At 36.9% G+C, this 18,130-nt stretch overlaps 2 protein-coding genes across 2 annotated transcripts; one reads left to right on the top strand and one right to left on the bottom strand.

Moving 5' to 3' along the window:
• Positions 1-7,143: 7,143 nt before the first annotated feature.
• LOC145955118 (uncharacterized) lies at positions 7,144-8,475 on the top strand. Its single transcript, XM_083069823.1, has one exon. It carries the CDS (start codon positions 7,144-7,146, stop codon positions 8,473-8,475), a length of 1,332 nt encoding a protein of 443 aa, XP_082925949.1.
• A 7,267-nt stretch (positions 8,476-15,742) lies between these two features.
• LOC109812044 (uncharacterized) lies at positions 15,743-18,045 on the bottom strand. The gene has a single exon (XM_020375904.3). It carries the CDS (start codon positions 17,655-17,657, stop codon positions 15,954-15,956), a length of 1,704 nt encoding a protein of 567 aa, XP_020231493.2. The 5' UTR covers positions 17,658-18,045; the 3' UTR covers positions 15,743-15,953.
• Positions 18,046-18,130: the final 85 nt, after the last annotated feature.

Here is an 18,130-nt window from a genome sequence, read left to right as displayed (position 1 = left end):
ACGGTCCATTCTGGTTCTAGATGCATGAAAGAATTAAGCATCCACGTATGCATCCACGTGGCACCCACGTGACCAACAGTTAACTCCGTCCAAATAATTTGGACAGAAGTCTGACATTGCAATAATTTAAATTATTGGGGACCAAATTGAAACAAAAAATTAAAGTGAGACTAAATTGAAACAAACAAATATTATAAGGGACTAAATTAGGGTTTTTACAAAAAAATAAATAAATATTTATTTTTGTATTTTTCAGTTATGATTTATTTCACCCATTTTTTTATTTTTTATTTTTATAAAAATGGAGTTATTAAAATGAATTTGAAGACATCATTATTGACATTTTCTTACCTCCTTCATCCGATCGGTATTTTAAAAAAGTTAATTTTTTATATAGTTTTAACAATTTTTTAATATAAATCTAAATCATTCAAAAGAAACAAATCTGTTTATTAATTCTTTTATTGACTATTTAGAGAAAATATTGAATACTTTTATAAAAAAGTTAAGACATTAAATACATATACTTATTATTATTATATGAGGAGTGCTACAGCCTCCGAAAAGTATTTGAAACATCGGCTGAAAAATTTAAAATATTAATATTTTTTAATAATTTTATTATTAAATAATTATTTAATTTATATTTTATAATTTAAATTAATTTTTTGAAGATTCGGAACGTATTTCAGAATACGTTTTTGGACGTTGTAGAATTTTTCTTATTATATATTTCTTATATCAATGCTCAAATGAAAGAAAGAGAAATTTTTAATTAAATTATTGCTAGCAACTTAACTTATATACAATAACTCATTTATAAATACCACAATATACTAATTTTCTATGTAACATCCTGCTTTTCTTATTAAAATTATGTTTTATTATTAACTAATATATTTTATCATAAGTAATTATGTTGATTTTAATAATTAATTTATTTTTATTTAGATATGTATATATTATAAGATTTTATAATTAAGGATTTCATTATTTATTTATTTATTAATTAATTGAGGGATGGATTTTTGGTAACTATAGTTAATTGTTTTAATTGATGGGTTAAGGGAGAGTTATGTGCTTTTAAAAAAAATGGAGGTTTTCTTATCAATTTCTTTTTTTCTCTCTTCTATGCTAATACGCTTTAGAGCTTGGAGAATTGAAAGGAGAAGGAAACCACCCCAGAGTTAAAAGACCATCGTCTAGTGCTTATCATGGTAAGGGGACGTAAGAAACCTCACTCTAGGTATAAAATTGTATGTTGGGTAGAGGGATTGACCTCTAATCTTATCTTTGTTGTATGTTCTAATTATTGTTATGCATATGCATATGCCTTTAATTTTGTGTTTTGATCTATAATTACATGTTTTGGATTGCCAATGGGTTTCTGTAGGAATCCTAAATGATTATTATGTGAATGGATATTATGAGTATGTAATTGGTGTGTATAACTTGTGCTCTATGCAATATAACATGCCCTTTAGAACTTTTCTATGGATTGGATGTTCACTTTTTGGTAATTCTCAAATTCTGGTAATGGGATGAGTTTCGGGGTCCAAAGAGTCAAAATTCTCACTATTAGATTCTGTCATGGGTATGATCGGTGAGTCATGGGTGTAACCAACATCACAGGCGTGACGGGTCACAACCATGACTTGTTCGAATCTCGACCTTCTTTGGATTCTCGTCAAGCTAGTCACGATTGTGATCTGTGAGTCACAATTGTGACTTATGTTATTGATCTTTTTTCTCATTCTTTTCTTGTCTTTTCTTCCTTTTATCACCTTTTTTACTTGAGATAAGTCATATTTGTTAGTTTGAGATACAATGTATGATACTTGTATATGAACCATGTATGAATTGGATGATGTGTTATCTTGGATCTTGATATAATGTGAAGTCTAAGAGAGACTTAGCAATAATGTGATTATGAAATGAAATGAATTGAGAGACAATCATGAGTATGTATTGTTGCAATATGATAAGGTATTGAGTCTATTTGATATGAATCATATTCATAAATTTTTTTTTAAGGGTACGATATAGAATACACTACTAGGGAAGACCACCTTATGTAAAAATTTAGGGATTGGTCCTTAGGGATAGCTTGGTTTTCAAGTCCCAGTTTCATCTTTTGTGTGCATGGGATGTATCTTGCACGATTTAACTATCTCGATCAGGCCCTAGTAGTATGTCCTCCTAATGAGAGTGCGTTGAAGGTGTGACCCAACATGTATTCCTAGGCTACCCTGTGTGTTGCTAGTGACAATACACCATGTGATGTTTTTACTAGTGCCACATGCATGATAATATGTAGTCCATATCTATTGCATATGCATCTTAATGTTATGTGTTATTTAATTATTATGTCATGAATGAGTGAAGTATTTTATGTTTACCAATCTTCCCATGCTATGTATATATGTATGCCTTGTTTGTGTTTGGTTATCTAGTTGCATTCCTACATTGTGATATAAAGTGAGATGTTTCTCACTCCCTTTTATTTTGTATTGTTGTTATTTTGTTCTTATGCAGGTAATCATCATCATGAGGTGTAGGATGTTGGTGATGAGGTCTAATCCTCAATGATTGGTTATGCTCCAATAAGATGTGACATTGGTGTAGTTAGGCTTAGTTAGGATATTGCTTCTGTTGTTTTATTTTGGAGAGATTAATTTTATTTCCTCATAATTTCTATTGATTGTTATTTTGTTTAAGTTAAGAATGTGATACTTTCTATTCAAATATGTTTGGTGTTATTTATAAAGAATTATATTATTCAATTTTTATTATTTACATATTGTAGCATGCGGTGTAACGGCCCACCGTGGTAGCCACACTTTGTTGAATCACTACTACTGACAACGAAAACAAAATTAATAGAACATACATGATTAAGGAAAGAAGCATAACATACATATATATATATATATATATATATATATATATATATATATATATATATATATATATATATATATATATATATATATATATAACACGAGTATATAAGTGAAACAACCAAACTAATATATACATGTATACAGTAATCCCAAATAATCTTATGTTCTAGTGTCGGTCAAGCATGTTTATACAAGGTACATCAATAGTATTGCCATCAAAAGGATCACAACATTTGGCTGTAATAACTCCTTAAGCCTAGCCCTGATCAACTCCCATACAAAGTATGGTCATTGCAGTCCAAACCACCATGGAAATAGAAAAGGTAAGTTCGAAAACATGTAGATAAGGAAGATAAGTCTATAATATACAACATCACACCATATAGCATACATGAAAGCTAACACACCCAAAGCAAACATATACCTCATCCAATCATGTCCTACAACACATCAACAATGCCTATGTGTTAGTATTGTGTAGTTTGATTTACTCCCATATCTAATATTCTTAAGGGGATTTTCTTTCTATATTACTGTATAATTAACATCTCCTAATGCTTTTATTCACACCAAAAGTAATAAAACACTCCCTAGTGTAGGTACATACACTATGTGTCGAACCACGTTAAATCATTATGTTATTCTCTCTCTTTCTCTCTCTTTCTTTCTTTCTCTCTTTCTTTCTCTCTCTCTCTCTCTCTCTCTCTTTCTCTTTTATTTTCCTTATACGTTTTGCTCCCAACAATTGGTATCAAGAGCCTATATCTTAGTATGCTCTATGGTTGCAACTTTTTTTGATCTTCCATATCAGAAAAGATTTGGTTTTCTCCATAGGAGTCTTAGTTTAGAGAAAAGAATGAGAGCTTTCTTAGTTTAGAGAAAGCAACAGAAGTGATGGCATTAGAAGAAGGGAAGGTGAAGATTGAGAAATTTGCTGGCAGAGACTTTATATTCTAGAAGATGCAGATAGAGGATTATCTCTATCAAAAGATGTATCAACCCTTAAGGGAATCAGCCATATGACATGAAGCAAGTAGATTGGGAGTTTTTAGATTGACAGACTCTTGGTGTGATCCAATTGACATTGGCCAAAAATGTTACGTTTAACATTTTGAATGAGAAGACAATTGAAGATCTGACGAAGGCGTTGTCTAACATTTATGAGAAGCCATCTGTAGCCAACAAAGTATATTTAATTGGTCGGCTAGTCAGCCTTAGAGTAGGAGAAGACAATTATGTGACTAATCATATTAATGAATTCAATACAATTCTTGCCTAGTTGGCGTCAATGCAGATCACCTTTAAAGATGAGGTGAAATTGTTGATTCTACTATCATCTTTGCTAGATAGTTAGCGTGCAACTGTTACTATAGTTAGTAGCTCTACAAGGAGTAACAAGTTGAAGCTTGATGATATATGTGACTTGATGTTAAGTGAAGATGTTCATAGGAGAGATTTATGGGAGTCTTCTAGTTCTGCTTCCGGTTCAGCATTGAATACCAAGAGTAGAGGAAGGAGTAATTAGCATTGATCATTTGTTGGAATTTTGACAAAAGAGGTCACTTTACCAAACAATGCAAGGCTCCAAAAAGAAGAGAGAGAAAAAAGAAGCAAAATGATGATGATGAATCTACAAATACAGTAATTGATGAAAGTACAGATGCACTAATTTGCAGTTTAGTTAATTCTATTGACTCATGGATTATGGACTCAGGTGCATTGTTTCGCACTACACCTTCCTTAGAATCATTATCTAACTATGTTTCTAGAAAATTTGGGAAGGTTTACCTTGCAGATGGAAAATCTTTTAATATTGTGGGAAGAGGTGATATTGACATCAGAACCTCTAATGGGACCTTGTGAACATTACACACTGTCAGACATATTCCCACCTTAAAAAGAAACCTAATATCCATATGGTAGTTGGATGATGAAGGGCATTACACCACTTTTGGAGATGGAACTTGGAAGGTAACAAAAGGTAATCTGGTTGTTACTCGTGGAAAGAAGCGAAGGTCCCTTTACATGGTTGTAGATGAGGATATGGTAGCACTCAGTGAGGATGCCAACAATTCCTCTTTATGGCATCAAAGGCTTGGACACATGAGTGGAAAAGGAATGAAGATCATGGCATCAAAAGGTAAACTATCTAACTTAAAGCTTATTGACATTAGTGTTTGTGAACACTATATCTTGGGAAAGCACAAAAAGGTTAGCTTCTCAAAGTCAGGAAAGAAATCCAAAGTTGAAAGGCTAGAATTGGTGAATACAGATGTTTGGGGTCCAACTCCAGCAAAATCCCTTGGAGGCTCACATTATTATGTCACCTTTATTGATGACTCTACAAGAAAAGTATGGGTTAATTTTCTTAAAAATAAATATGATGTGTTCTCTATGTTCAAAAGGTGGAAAGAAGAAGTTGAAACTCAGATAGGTTTGAAACTTAAAAGTTTGAAATATGATAATGATGGAGAATATGATAGCCAAAAATTTAAAAACTTTTTCTCAGAATATGGGATTAGAATGATCAAGACAATACCAAGAACACCAAAGCAGAATGGTGTGGTAGAGAGGATGAACATAACTCTAAACGAAAGAGATAGATGTACAAGGATCTAATCTGGCCTACCTAAGGTATTTTAGGCAGAGGCAATAAACACTACAGCCTATCTCATAAATAGAGGACCATCAATTCCTTTGGATTATCAACTACCTGAAGAAGTACGGTCTGGAAAGGAGGTAAATATTTCACATCTAAGAGATTTTGGTTGTGTCTCATATGTTATGATAAACTCTAATAGTAGGGATAAATTGGACCCTAAGACAAAAAGATGTTATTTCATTGGTTATGGATCTAACATGTATGGCTACAGGTTTTGGGATGACCCAAACAGAAAGATAATCAGAAGTAGAAATTTCACTTTTAATGAAAATGTGTTCTATAAAGACAAGTCTATAGAATCTATGTGTGCAGGCAAACAACCAGAGCTTTATGAGAAAGTAACATTAGAAGAAAATTCTGAAAGTGATTTTTCCAACACAAGACAAAATACAGAAGTGGAGGTTCAGTCAGAACTAGAACCAATAATAGTACCACAAACTCCTAAGACCCAACTAAGAAGATCTAGCAGAATAATAACAGTACCACAAAGGTATTCCCCTTCATTAAATTACTTGTTATTAATTGATGCTGGTGACCCAAAATATCTTGTTATCAATGAGGATGTTATGCTCATGCGATGGGCAAAACTCTCAAACTATATGCATGTTGTGCTAGTAAAATCACATATCCCCGCTCAAAGGCATGAGTAGCCTAGGAGACCATGTTGGATCACAACTCTCACAATACTCTACATTAGGAGGAGATAACCCGATGGCATTTTGAGACAACTATGTCCTACAAGTTTTACCCCATACACACAAGCGAGTGAGATTGGAGCTCCCAAACTCAATTGTCCCCAAGGTCATGAATTCCTAAGCTTTTACTTAAGGGAGACCTTCCTTGATAGCGTACTCCACATCGTGCCCATTGCAAAACACAATACGCACATGACGTATGTCACACAAGATTCAATGCATGTTCATATTAATCATATTCACAATTCTCAAGTCACAATTATGACATCTTGACTAGGTAATTTCACCTAGACTTTTACACTACTAAGTTAGACTTAGACTTCACATCGCATAACTGTCACATGGTCCACACACAACACACCACATTATTATCACACTCACAAGTACATCATGTCACCATCACGTGTACCTCAATAAGCAAGTCTTGATTTTTAAGGTCAAATCTTAACCTATTAAATCAACTCATCACTTAATCATTCTAATATCACTATTAATATTATAAATCATGATCCTAGGCTATGCCACTAAAATACCTCAATTAGAATCAGACACTTAAAGGGTAAAGTCATTCATAAGATTAGAAACTTAAAAGGGTAAAACAATTTACTATCACCACTCGCAAATTATATTTTCATAACTTAATCTTCTATAACCTTGTGTGGTCCAAACATGATATCTAAAGTTATATACATGCTATCAAGTTGATATTAATCTTTTAGAAAAGATAAGAAACGTGAAAATAGTGACAGGAAGCGCCGCCGCCGCGTGAAGGGTGCAGGTTGGTGTGCCTGCGGAGGAATTTGGATTGCGACATCGACATTAGGTGGAGAGTCTTTGGATTGCAAGGTTAGTGCTCTCACCTTCCCAAATTAGAATCTCAAAAATGAGAGCGTGGGAGAGAAAGCATGAGAATGAGGGAGAATGGACCGTGGTGAGATCAAGACGGAGGAAAGAATTTCGATCGGGATTGGAATATCAACGGAACAAGAGGATGCCAGAGGAAAAGGTGATGAATAATGGGAATGGGTGGCAACGACATAGGATATTTTTTGGCAAAATTTATGATGATGTTGTGCCATATTTTTTCACCAATTTTCCTGAGAATTTTGGTACCATAGACATGTGGAGAGTTTTCACAAAGTGGGGAGGAAAAGTTATTGATGTGTATATTCCAAATAAAAGGAGTAAGTACGGTGATCGCTTTGGTTTCGTCAGATTCATGGAGAATGAATATGCTGAGTATTTGGAGAGGAAACTACAAAAAATTTGGATTGGCACCTTTAAGCTCCGAGTTAATCTATCCCGTTTTACTAAGGTGAAGGGGAATAAAGAAGTGGGCACAATTTTGGGCGGTGTTATGGAAGAGGGGGTTCAAAGACAAAATTATGGGAGTGGTATAGTCCAGGGACAGAGTTTTGTGGACGTGGTTAGAGCCAATACCAGGAGGGTATGGAAGCCCAAAGTAACCCAACAAGCTAAGAGTGCAGAAAAATGGAATGGTATGGAATTTTTTGTGTCAAATGAGGAGATGGAATGGTTACAACGATGCTATATTGGTCAGGTAAGACAAATTGATGAAGTATGCCATTTACATGATAAGTTCTTATCTGAAGGTATTCGTTCAATAAAGATTATACCAATGGGTGACAATCTAGTATTGATTCAACCACTCCCTGGGGAGAATTTTGAGGATTTGATGAAGGAGTTACAGGACATGTTTTCAATTTGGTTTGAATCAATTCGCCCGTGGAATCAAGATGAATTCGTAAAAGGAAGGCATGTTTGGGTAAGATGTATTGGTGTCCCTGTACATATATGGTCAGAAACATTCTTTAGATCAATAGCAACTATTTTTGGTAGATTTGTACGCATTGACGATAGAACGAAGAATATGGACAGATTGGATGTTGCTTGGATGCTAATTCACACTACTTCAGTGGAGGTGATTAATAGGTGGATGAAAATCAAGATTAATGACTACATTTTTTCAATCAACATTATAAAGGATCCCTTCGTTAATCCTTGGAATGTGTTATCAAGTAGCTCAGTTAGTAATTTTTTGAGTTCCAGTCATTGTTCTTCATCTCAATCTTCACATGGAGATAGCAGCTGGGATACTTTTTGTCATGATGTGCAGGAAAGGAATGGTATTTTTGAATTTCAAGTGGAAGAGGGGAAGTGCAACCAATGGATTCAAGCTGGTGAGTATGCATAAAATCAGGTAACCAGATTACGTGGGTGTAATTTTGAGAATCTTGATGACATGTTAGTAATGGAGAATAAGGATTTGAATTCTGGTGATATGGTAACTGATATGCTGGACGCAAATTCTGACCACATGTTGCGGGATAATAATAAGCAGGAGTGCAACCTTTCTGATGTTGAACTTGGGCCTAATAAGGATGTCAATACGGTTCATCATGTTGGTGACCCATATTTTAGGCCTTGCATTGTGCCTAGCCCAAATAATTTAGTTGGAGGGAGGCGTGATGATATTGGGCCTGATGAAGTAATCTGATCTCACTTATTGGAGGATGAAGGATTAATTGACCCATCTTATGTGGCGAATGAAATTCGGCATAAGGATTTGCTGCATACATTGCCAGAAACGGATGAAATTGGTTTAGGCAATGACCATGTTCAGCTTTCGTGTGGGGATAATTTGGTGGAGGGTGTTGTTGGGTCAGGCCAAGCTACAGAAACTGCACCTTTGCGGCACAATGTGGTGGAGTGTGTTACCAAGCTGGGTTCCGCATGTAATTGTGAGGCAGCGACCCACTTTGATGAAGATGTACTAAAGGTAGATTTTGCTAAAGGATCCAAACCCAGGTTGTGCAGTAGCGCTGAGGGTGTGGTGCCAGGTAGAGTAGTTTGCAAGATGGATAAACAAGTTGGAAATCAAGCAATAATTGCCAAGGATGTGCCTGAAGAAAATGGTTCTCGTGAGGTGTTTTGTGATGGTCAGTTGCGGGAGGTGCCAATCTCCCTAGCTGATGCGGCAACTGAGATATTGTTTGTAGGCTCGCAAGGAGTATCCATTGATGCTGGGAACCGTAGGAAGAGAGGAAGACCACAGAAAAACAGAATCAAGTGAGTCACACCGACTTGCATCTAGATGATAGCATACAGGAATTGAATGTTGCCTCTCTGGCTGCTCATGTGTGGGAGATTGGGCAAAAATTGGGAGTAAAGGGACTAGTTCCTGATGAAGTCATTGTTAAAGATCTACAAGAGTTGGAAAAGCGTGATCGGGTGGCAGCTGGTAGGGATATTCAGTAGTTTTATTCAGTGAATATGGGTGTGTGGTTGGGTGTTTTGTTGAGTAAATGATTGTGGTGTCGTTAAACATAAGGGGTTTGGGGGGAGATTGAAAAAATTAGAGGTGAGAAAATTGTTATGCAAGGAGAGGGCTGATGTTTTTTTACTTCAAGAAACTAAAAGGGAGGTGATTGATGATAGGTTTTGTAATTTTTTAACTGGTGGTGCCATCTAATGGTATGTCAGGAGGTTTACTTTCAATTTGGAGGAGAGACAAATTTACTGCGAATGATATCTTTTTAGGTGAAAATTTCATTGGCGTGGCTGGAACGTGGAATGAAAATAATATTCTTTGCTCTATTGTTAATCTTTATGCTCCGTGTGATTTGAATAGAAAAAAGGAATTATGGAGTAGTTTAATTCAGCTCAGGGTAAATCGTGGGGGTGATGTTTGGTGTTTTGGTGGCGATTTCAATGCAGTGAGGTCAGGCGGGGAAAGAAATGGTGTATCTACTCATTGGAGAGATGATGATATGCAGGCTTTTGATGGTTTTATTCAAGAGGCATTCTTGGTTGATTTACCTCTTCATGGGAGGAAATATACCTGGTATAAATCTGGCGGGTCTTGTATGAGCAGATTAGACAGATTCTTGGTGTTAGATGGCTGGCTAGCTGCCTGGTCTAATACTGTTCAGTGGGGGCCAGAGAGAGGTGTCTCTGATCATTGTGCTGTTTTATTGAAAAATGAGGAGGTGAACTGGGGCCCTAAGCCTTTTAGGGTGCTTGACTGTTGGCAGAATGATGTCAGATACGGGGCTTTTGTCAAAAGCGAGTGGCGGGAGATAGTTGTGTCTGGAAGGGCTGCTTTTGTCTTAAAAGAAAAACTCAAAAACCTGAAAATCAAGTTAAGGACGTGGAATAAGGATACTTTTGGAGATCTTGATCGCAAAATTAGTGAAGCCAGAGATAACTTTAACAAACTGGATCTTAAAAGTGAAGTTTCTAATCTTCAGGAGGAGGATGTTCTTCAGTGGAAGCAGTGGAGGGCACAAATGGTAGCTTATATGTCTTTGAAGGATAATCTTTTGTTACAGAAGTCGCGGTTAACATGGTTGCGAGAAGGGGATGGAAATACAAAATTCTTTCATTCTTGTATAAATCGACGGAGGTTTAGGAATGAAATTCGATCGTTAGAGGTGGCTAATGAGAGGTATTATGAGCCTTCTGCTATTAAAGAGGCGGTCACAGGTTTTTATGAGAAATATTTTGAGGAGAGGTCTAGTAATAGACTTTTTCTTAACGATCCAACTTTTAAATTTTTGCAGGAGGATGAAGCTGCATCTCTAATTTTGCCTTTTACCGAGGAAGAGGTGAAAAATGCAGTGTGGGATTGTGACAGATCAAAAAGTCCTGGCCCTGATGGTTTCAATTTCAATTTCATTAAGGATTTTTGGGAGATAATCAAATACGATTTCATGGCTTACATTCATGAATTTCATGCATATGGGAAGCTAGTTAAAGGTTCTAACAGTTCCTTTGTGGTCCTTGTGCCTAAAATAGATAACCCCCAAAAAGTGGAAGAATATCGACCTATCTCTCTTATTGGGTGCATGTATAAGGTGTTGGCAAAATTATTAGCAAATAGATTGAGGATAGTTATTGGATCAGTAATATCTGAGTGCCAATCTTCTTTTGTGAAGGGAAGATTAATTTTTGATGGTGTTGTGGTGGCAAATGAAATTTTAGAGGAAACAAAGAGGAAAAAACAAGCATGTTTATTTTTCAAGGTTGACTTTGAGAAGGCGTATGATTCTGTTAGCTGGAATTTTCTTCTGTTTGTGATAGAGCGAATGAGCCCTAGTAAATGGAGGAGGTGGATAGCAGAATGTTTATCTACTGCTCGGGTTTCAGTTCTTGTTAATGGTAGTCCCTCTAATGAATTTGGGGTTGGCAGAGGACTACGACAAGGTGATCCTTTAGCACCTTTTTTATTTTTACTTGTTGCAGAGGGTTTGAATTCTTTGATGACTAAAGCAATTCAGATGCAAGTTTTTAAAGGCTATTCTGCTGGTCGAGATGGTATTCCGATTTCTCTCTTACAATATGCAGATGATACTATTTTTGTGGGAGAGGCCTCTTGGAAAAATGTTTGGGCCATTAAATCTGTTTTACAATTGTTTGAATTAGTAGCTGGGCCGAATGGCTACTTTTTTGAATTGCAAAGTTGGTCATTTTATGTGTTCTTATTTGGGTTTGTTTATTGGGGCCAACCCCAATCGGTTGTCAACTTGGCAAACTGTTATTTCTAAGGTGGAAAAAAAGTTAACTAAGTGGAAAGGCAAACTCTTGTCTTTTGGCGGAAGACTTGTCCTGTTGAAATCTGTTTTAAATTCAATCCCAATCTACTTCCTTTCTTTTTTCAAGGCCCCCACAGGTGTGATCTCTCAGCTTGAATCTTTACTTAAAAATTTCCTTTGGGGTGGGGACGATGAGCATAGGAAAATAGCTTGGGTGTCTTGGGATGATGTGTGTAAAGAAAAACATTATGGGGGTTTGGGTGTGAGAGATTTGAGATCTTTTAATTTAGCTTTATTAGGGAAGTGGAGGTGGCGTTTGTTAGTAGAGAGAGATTGTTTGTGGGTTAAAGTGATCACTTCTATTTATGGGGCAGTGACTTTTTTGAATAGGAGAGGTGGCCGTAAAGGGGTATCTAGATGGTGGTATGACCTATGGAATATTGAAGAGGGTGCAACAATTACATGTAATTGGTTTTCTAAGGAGTGTGTGAGAGTAGTGGAGAATGGAAGGAACACTTCCTTTTGGAGGGATCCTTGGTGCACTACAAAACCTTTTTGTGAGAGGTATAGTAGGTTATTTTCTATCTCTAACAATAAAGACATGTCTGTGGCGGATATGAAATTATGTAGGGAGGCGGAGAGTGGGTGGAATTGGTGTTGGAGGAGACAATTATTTTAGTGGGAGCAATCTCAGTTATCACTTTTGATGATGGATCTAACTTGTGTTCAAATGGATGATACAAATGATGATTCTTGGAAGTGGTCAGCTGATCCAAGCGGACTGTATTCAGTCAAGTCAGGCTATTATATAATTGTTAATGCCTCAATTTCTGCAGAAATCCCCCTTCATAAGTTCATATGGTGTAGGCTTGTCCCTTCCAAGGTTTCTTGTTTTGCTTGGAGGGTGATGCTTGACAGAATCCCAACCAAAGTTAATCTTGCAAAGAGGAATTTGTTACTGTCTTCTAATTCTGGTTGTGTGTGGTGTAATCAAGGTCTTGATACCTCCTGTCATATATTTTTTGAATGTTCCTTTGCATACCAGGTTTGGATGTTGTGTTTGGAATGGTGTGGCCTCTTTGCTGCTCATCAAAATAATTTCATATCTCATTTTGAGCAGTTCCTAGGCCTTCCGAGTTGTGGTGCTAAAAATCAATACAAATGGGCGGTGATCTGGTTGGCTTCAATTTGGAGTATTTGGTTGGCGAGAAATGAAGCTATATTTACTAATAAATTCACATCTTCAAATGATCTGATCGAATTGATAAAACTACGCTCTTGGAAGTGGCTGAAAGCTAAAGATCTTGATTTTTACTATTCGTTCTCTTGTTGGTTAAGGAAACCTGCTGCATGTCTTAATCTTTATTAAGTTAACTGTATATGGGTTGGAGTACCCCTTGTACTCGCTTTTAATATATTTCATTTTGCCTAGCAAAAAAAAAAATCTTTTAGAAAGTTTAGACAATTATCTAAAACTCCTATGTTGACCTCAAAAGTTAATTTTGTCATCTACTATTTTTAGAAATTATAAAATCATATTGTTTCAGCTTAAATCTAACAGTTAGACTTCCGCTCACTAATTTGATCATAGCTTGAGTTCTAGAACCCTTTTTTAGGCGATTCCAACAGAATTTGAAATCTAACATCTAAGGTTACAACTTTCACAAAGTTACAAAAGACAATTTGAACTTTAATAGGGTGCACAATTATGCATAAATTTAGCATGGGTATGCTTATGTAAGCACTGGCGTGCTTCACAACAAGCACAATCATGCTACTAGAACAAAACTTTTTAACCACTTGAAACTTCGTGTGAAGCACAACTTTGACCTTTTAAACTCTATTTTTGCACTGATTCACGATTAAAGCCTAGATCTATACAATTAACACCAATTACACACTCTAATACAAAGATTATTTGTTACTTACTAATTTAGTATACTTTATTCTTAGGGTCTCATAGGAACCTACATACACTCATAGATTCACAATTACAAGCATTTGTACAAATTATAAACATGAATATCAATTAATATAATTAATTTATCCTAATATCTTATTCTTCCTATTCACATTTGATTTTTTTATAATTTGCTTTGTATTAATTTTTAAGGTTTCCCCAAAAACCCATAGACACTTATAGATTCATAAATGAAGACATTTCTTTCTATAAGATGTTAATGGTTATCCGTAGCAAAAGTCACATATAAATAACACTAACTTGTGTGCAACCGAAACCTTTGGGAAGATGAGCCACATAGGGAAAACACATTTGTCTTAAAATTCTGTTTAAGCTTTTTTTTTTTTTTTTCATATGAAAGCACTTTATAAATTTTTTTTGCTAGGCATCTAAGAAAAATTCACTTTTTTTATTTGTAACACTGTACGTTTGGTCTAACCGTTAGAAAAAACTTTTTTTATTATTCAATTTTGTAATCCTTTCAAGGTTGTTACCCAAAAAATCCTTTCAAGGAAAGTCATATTGACATTTTCACCGAAAAATAATGATCAATGTGAAAGAACTTTCATTGTTTGCAGCTAACGGTTAAACATACGACAATATGAAAGGGTCATAATCCCACCGTTCAACTAAAAATGACTGTTCCCCGTAATTGATATTGGTCTCTTGGTAGCATTTAAAACGGGTCAAAGTCTACAACGCTATAAGTAACAAAATGAGCATCTAATTGTAGGCGTAGTTATGAAGTGTAGCCCTACCACAATACACAACTCTCCAACCATAAAATTTTTTTTATAATCTTTTTTTAATTTGCATGCAAGGTTAGGGATCAAATCAAACTATTTACTAACTATGCTAGACATTTTTGGTCTCATAAGATGTTTTAATAATGCATATTATAAAGAATTAATCACCTATACACTGTTAGTATAAAAAAATTTTACACTGACAATCAATTATATTCTTTAACTGTGTCATGTCACTGTAATATTTTTAACAGTGACATGACACAATTAAATGATATAATTGATTGCCAGTGTAAAAAACCTTTACACTGGCAGTGTATAAGTGATTAACTCTATTATAAAACAACTTATTGAAGTTTGAACATTGAACCAAATAGCGATACAAGGCTTCAATTAGCCAAATTATCGAGTCGCGAACATGGAATTTTGAAGAATCACGAGTTTCATGTGCTTTCCTTGCTTGCTTCCATTAACACCTCCCAAGATGAGCCTAATTGATTTGCATGCTCACATGTTTCCCATTCAGTAGTGATCTAGCATTGGTTGGCACACACGCAACATGAGAACGAGAGCCAACACAACACTTTGCAACCACCTCACAACCAAGATGATAGATTTCCGCTCATTCACGGAATCCGAGTGCTTAAATCTTTACCCACATTTAGAAACTTGCACTTTACCATATTTTATAACTTGAAAGCACTTAAAACAGAAGAATAAACAAAGGGGGAATTATGTGGGATCATTTTGTTCTCTTATCTTTTAAGGGTTCTAAGCCAACATGTATATCAACAATTGGCAATTGCCACGTGCACATTCTTCATTAACAACCAGGTAGAAGCTATAGCCAAAAGACAGTGCTTACTACGAGACAAAACAATACAGATGGAAACTTCATCTATCGCTATCTTCTTTATATATAATGCTGGATAGAGAAAAGCAATGCTAACACTACTCACATGCTTGCCAAGGATTGACGTCTTGGCCATGTGGTACCACAAATGCATGCTTAACACTAACATTTTGGGAACACTGCCAAACCAAAACTGAGGTAGGTAGGTGAATAAGAAATTAAGAAATAAGAACAATATATGTAATTAACTAGTAATTACATTCTTCTTCTTTATATATAATATAATATAACATAATTCTTTACTTCTTTGGTAAAATCCGCCATAGCTAAAGGCCTAACAGCAATGGTAGAGTATCCTCAAGAAAATCTACAACAAAGCTTTTATGGTATCATATCACTACACCTGGTTACAATCTCAACATAAAGCTGTGCATGTGCTACTCTTGTAAGGCCAATGAATAAAACAGAAAGCATATGGAGAATTGTGAACACAAATTAGCAAAACTTGTAAGACACTTATGTAAATATACAGTTAAAAAAGGATGAGGAGAAAAAAAAAAAGAAAAAAAAGAATTACATTCACGAGTGCCAGATTCCACTCAACATACTGCGGAACCGGCTTGTGGATAGCTTCTTGGCGAGTTTCTTGGCATCAGAAGAAACCTCAGCCTCCGCAAGTTTTTCTATGTTCTTGGCATATCCGGAACCAACAATCTTTTTCCTCCCACTGTTGCAACTCGTTAAGGACATTAATATAGAGATTAAGAACTTTTTATTACCTGAATTCCCCTCCTCTGGATCAAGCAACTGCAGAAGAAGGGCTATATTATGGTCATCCTGCACAAACCTCTTTCTGTTTCTTGGAACCATAACCATGCCGGAGAGTGCCTCAGCTGCCATTTCTCGAACTTCAAATGACTTTGCATTAAGAAACTTGACAAACTCTGGCATGAACCCTGCATCCCCCAATGCTTTCTTAGCCTCCTCGGATGTTCCACACAACCTATAAGCCACCTTCAAGGCCAACTCCTGGATCGAAACCTCGCCGTTTCGAACATAATATATCAATTGATCCACAAAGCCATAACTCATCAAAACAGCCACAGAACTAGGTGAGGAAAAACACAAATCCTCAACAGCCCTCATTGCCACCTCCCTGGTTTTACAAGAATAAGACCACTTAGGATCCAAAACACGCAACAAGGCACGGACTCCACCCTCTCTAACCACCATCTGCCTAACCAACTCATCCCCAGAGGAAATACTCAAAAGAAACCCTATCGAATTCACCTGAATCGCTTCCTCCTTGGACCTCACAAGCCTAATGAACGTCACCACAGCACCCTCATCAACCATGAACCTCTTAATCTCCTCAACACCAACGAGATTCCTCAACACCCCACAAGCAGGCCCAACCAAATCACCACCAGAGTCAGCACCACCACAAATCTTCAACAACACACTAACCCCCCCATGAGCCGAAACGCACCAAGCATTATCCGAATTCTCAGTCAACTTCATCAAACACGTTGCGGACGCAACCTTCCCCATCTCACTCCCACAATCCAAAACCTTAACCAACGGCGCAATCACCCCCGCAGTGACCAAAACCCCTTTGTAAGAATCAAACCCTGCAACCACAGAAACCACCTTAGCACTCTCTTCCTGAATCTCCACCTCACTAGACCCCAAAAACCCCACTAACAAATGAACCACGTCACCCACATCCACAATCACCTTCACGTACTTCTCATCCTCCAACACAACTTCTAGAATGTTCCGCAAAGCTTGTCGTTTCATACCCAAATCCCCAATCTTCATCCTCGTCGTTAAGTCCCTCACGTAGAACCTCATATCCTCTCTCGAAGCGCCAAGACTCGGTTTTGACACCACGAGCGCATACCCATTTGTCAGAATACCCGTTTTGTATATCTCCGAGAGCCTCTTCGCGTGCGCATCGAGCTTCGCGAACGCCACGTCCAAATCGCTCTGCATCAGAAGCTTCCCGCTGTAGGACACGTCCACGCAGCGCCGGCACAGATCGTGGCACTCCTCCACGGTGGTCGCCGCCGCCGCCGCCAGCCGCGAAAGCGACGTGTTCTCGCCTGAGTCGCAGCTCTCGGCGGCGATAAAACCGCCGTGAAGCTCCTCCAGCTTGGCGCGAATGAGCTGCCATTTTCCGGCGAAGACGCGAATCGAGAGGGACAGAGATAGCACCGCGCGTATGAGCTCCACCGCTCGCCGGAGACCCGAAGCTCCGGCGAACTCTTCTTCACCACCCATTGCTTTCGTTCTCAGTGGCTTCTCCGAAACCCCATTTCCCGGGGGAATATTCCGGCGAGAGTTCAGAATCTTAAGTAAAAAAAAAAGGATCTTATGATATCTAAACAGAGAGAGAGAGAGAGAGAGAGAGAGAGGGGGGGGGGGGGCTGTTTCAGTGTGTTCACTGTTTCTGAAGATCTATGCTTATCCTTAGATTGCAGTTGCTACAGAACTGGTCCAAAATGGACTTTAGCATGTGAAATCACGGGAATGCCCCTTTGGAGAATGCAGTTTCGTGGTTCAATTGTGTCATTGCAATTGGGAAGTTAGAAGAGTGTTGAAGGGAGACAAGAGAGGCCCATGGGGTTTGTGGCTAATTTAGAAGGAATCATAGAGGTGGTACTTCGTGTTTCTTAACTATGTTTTGTTCGTATATACAATGAAAAAATTATAATACTTCAACATAGGACAGACAAAAGGTGAGGTAGAAGCAA

The sequence above is a fragment of the Cajanus cajan genome, chromosome 2 (genome assembly GCF_000230855.2).
Source record: "Cajanus cajan strain Asha chromosome 2, NIPB_CcT2T_4, whole genome shotgun sequence".
NCBI classification, from domain to species: domain Eukaryota; kingdom Viridiplantae; phylum Streptophyta; class Magnoliopsida; order Fabales; family Fabaceae; genus Cajanus; species Cajanus cajan.
This window is presented reverse-complemented; position numbering and strand designations above follow the sequence as displayed.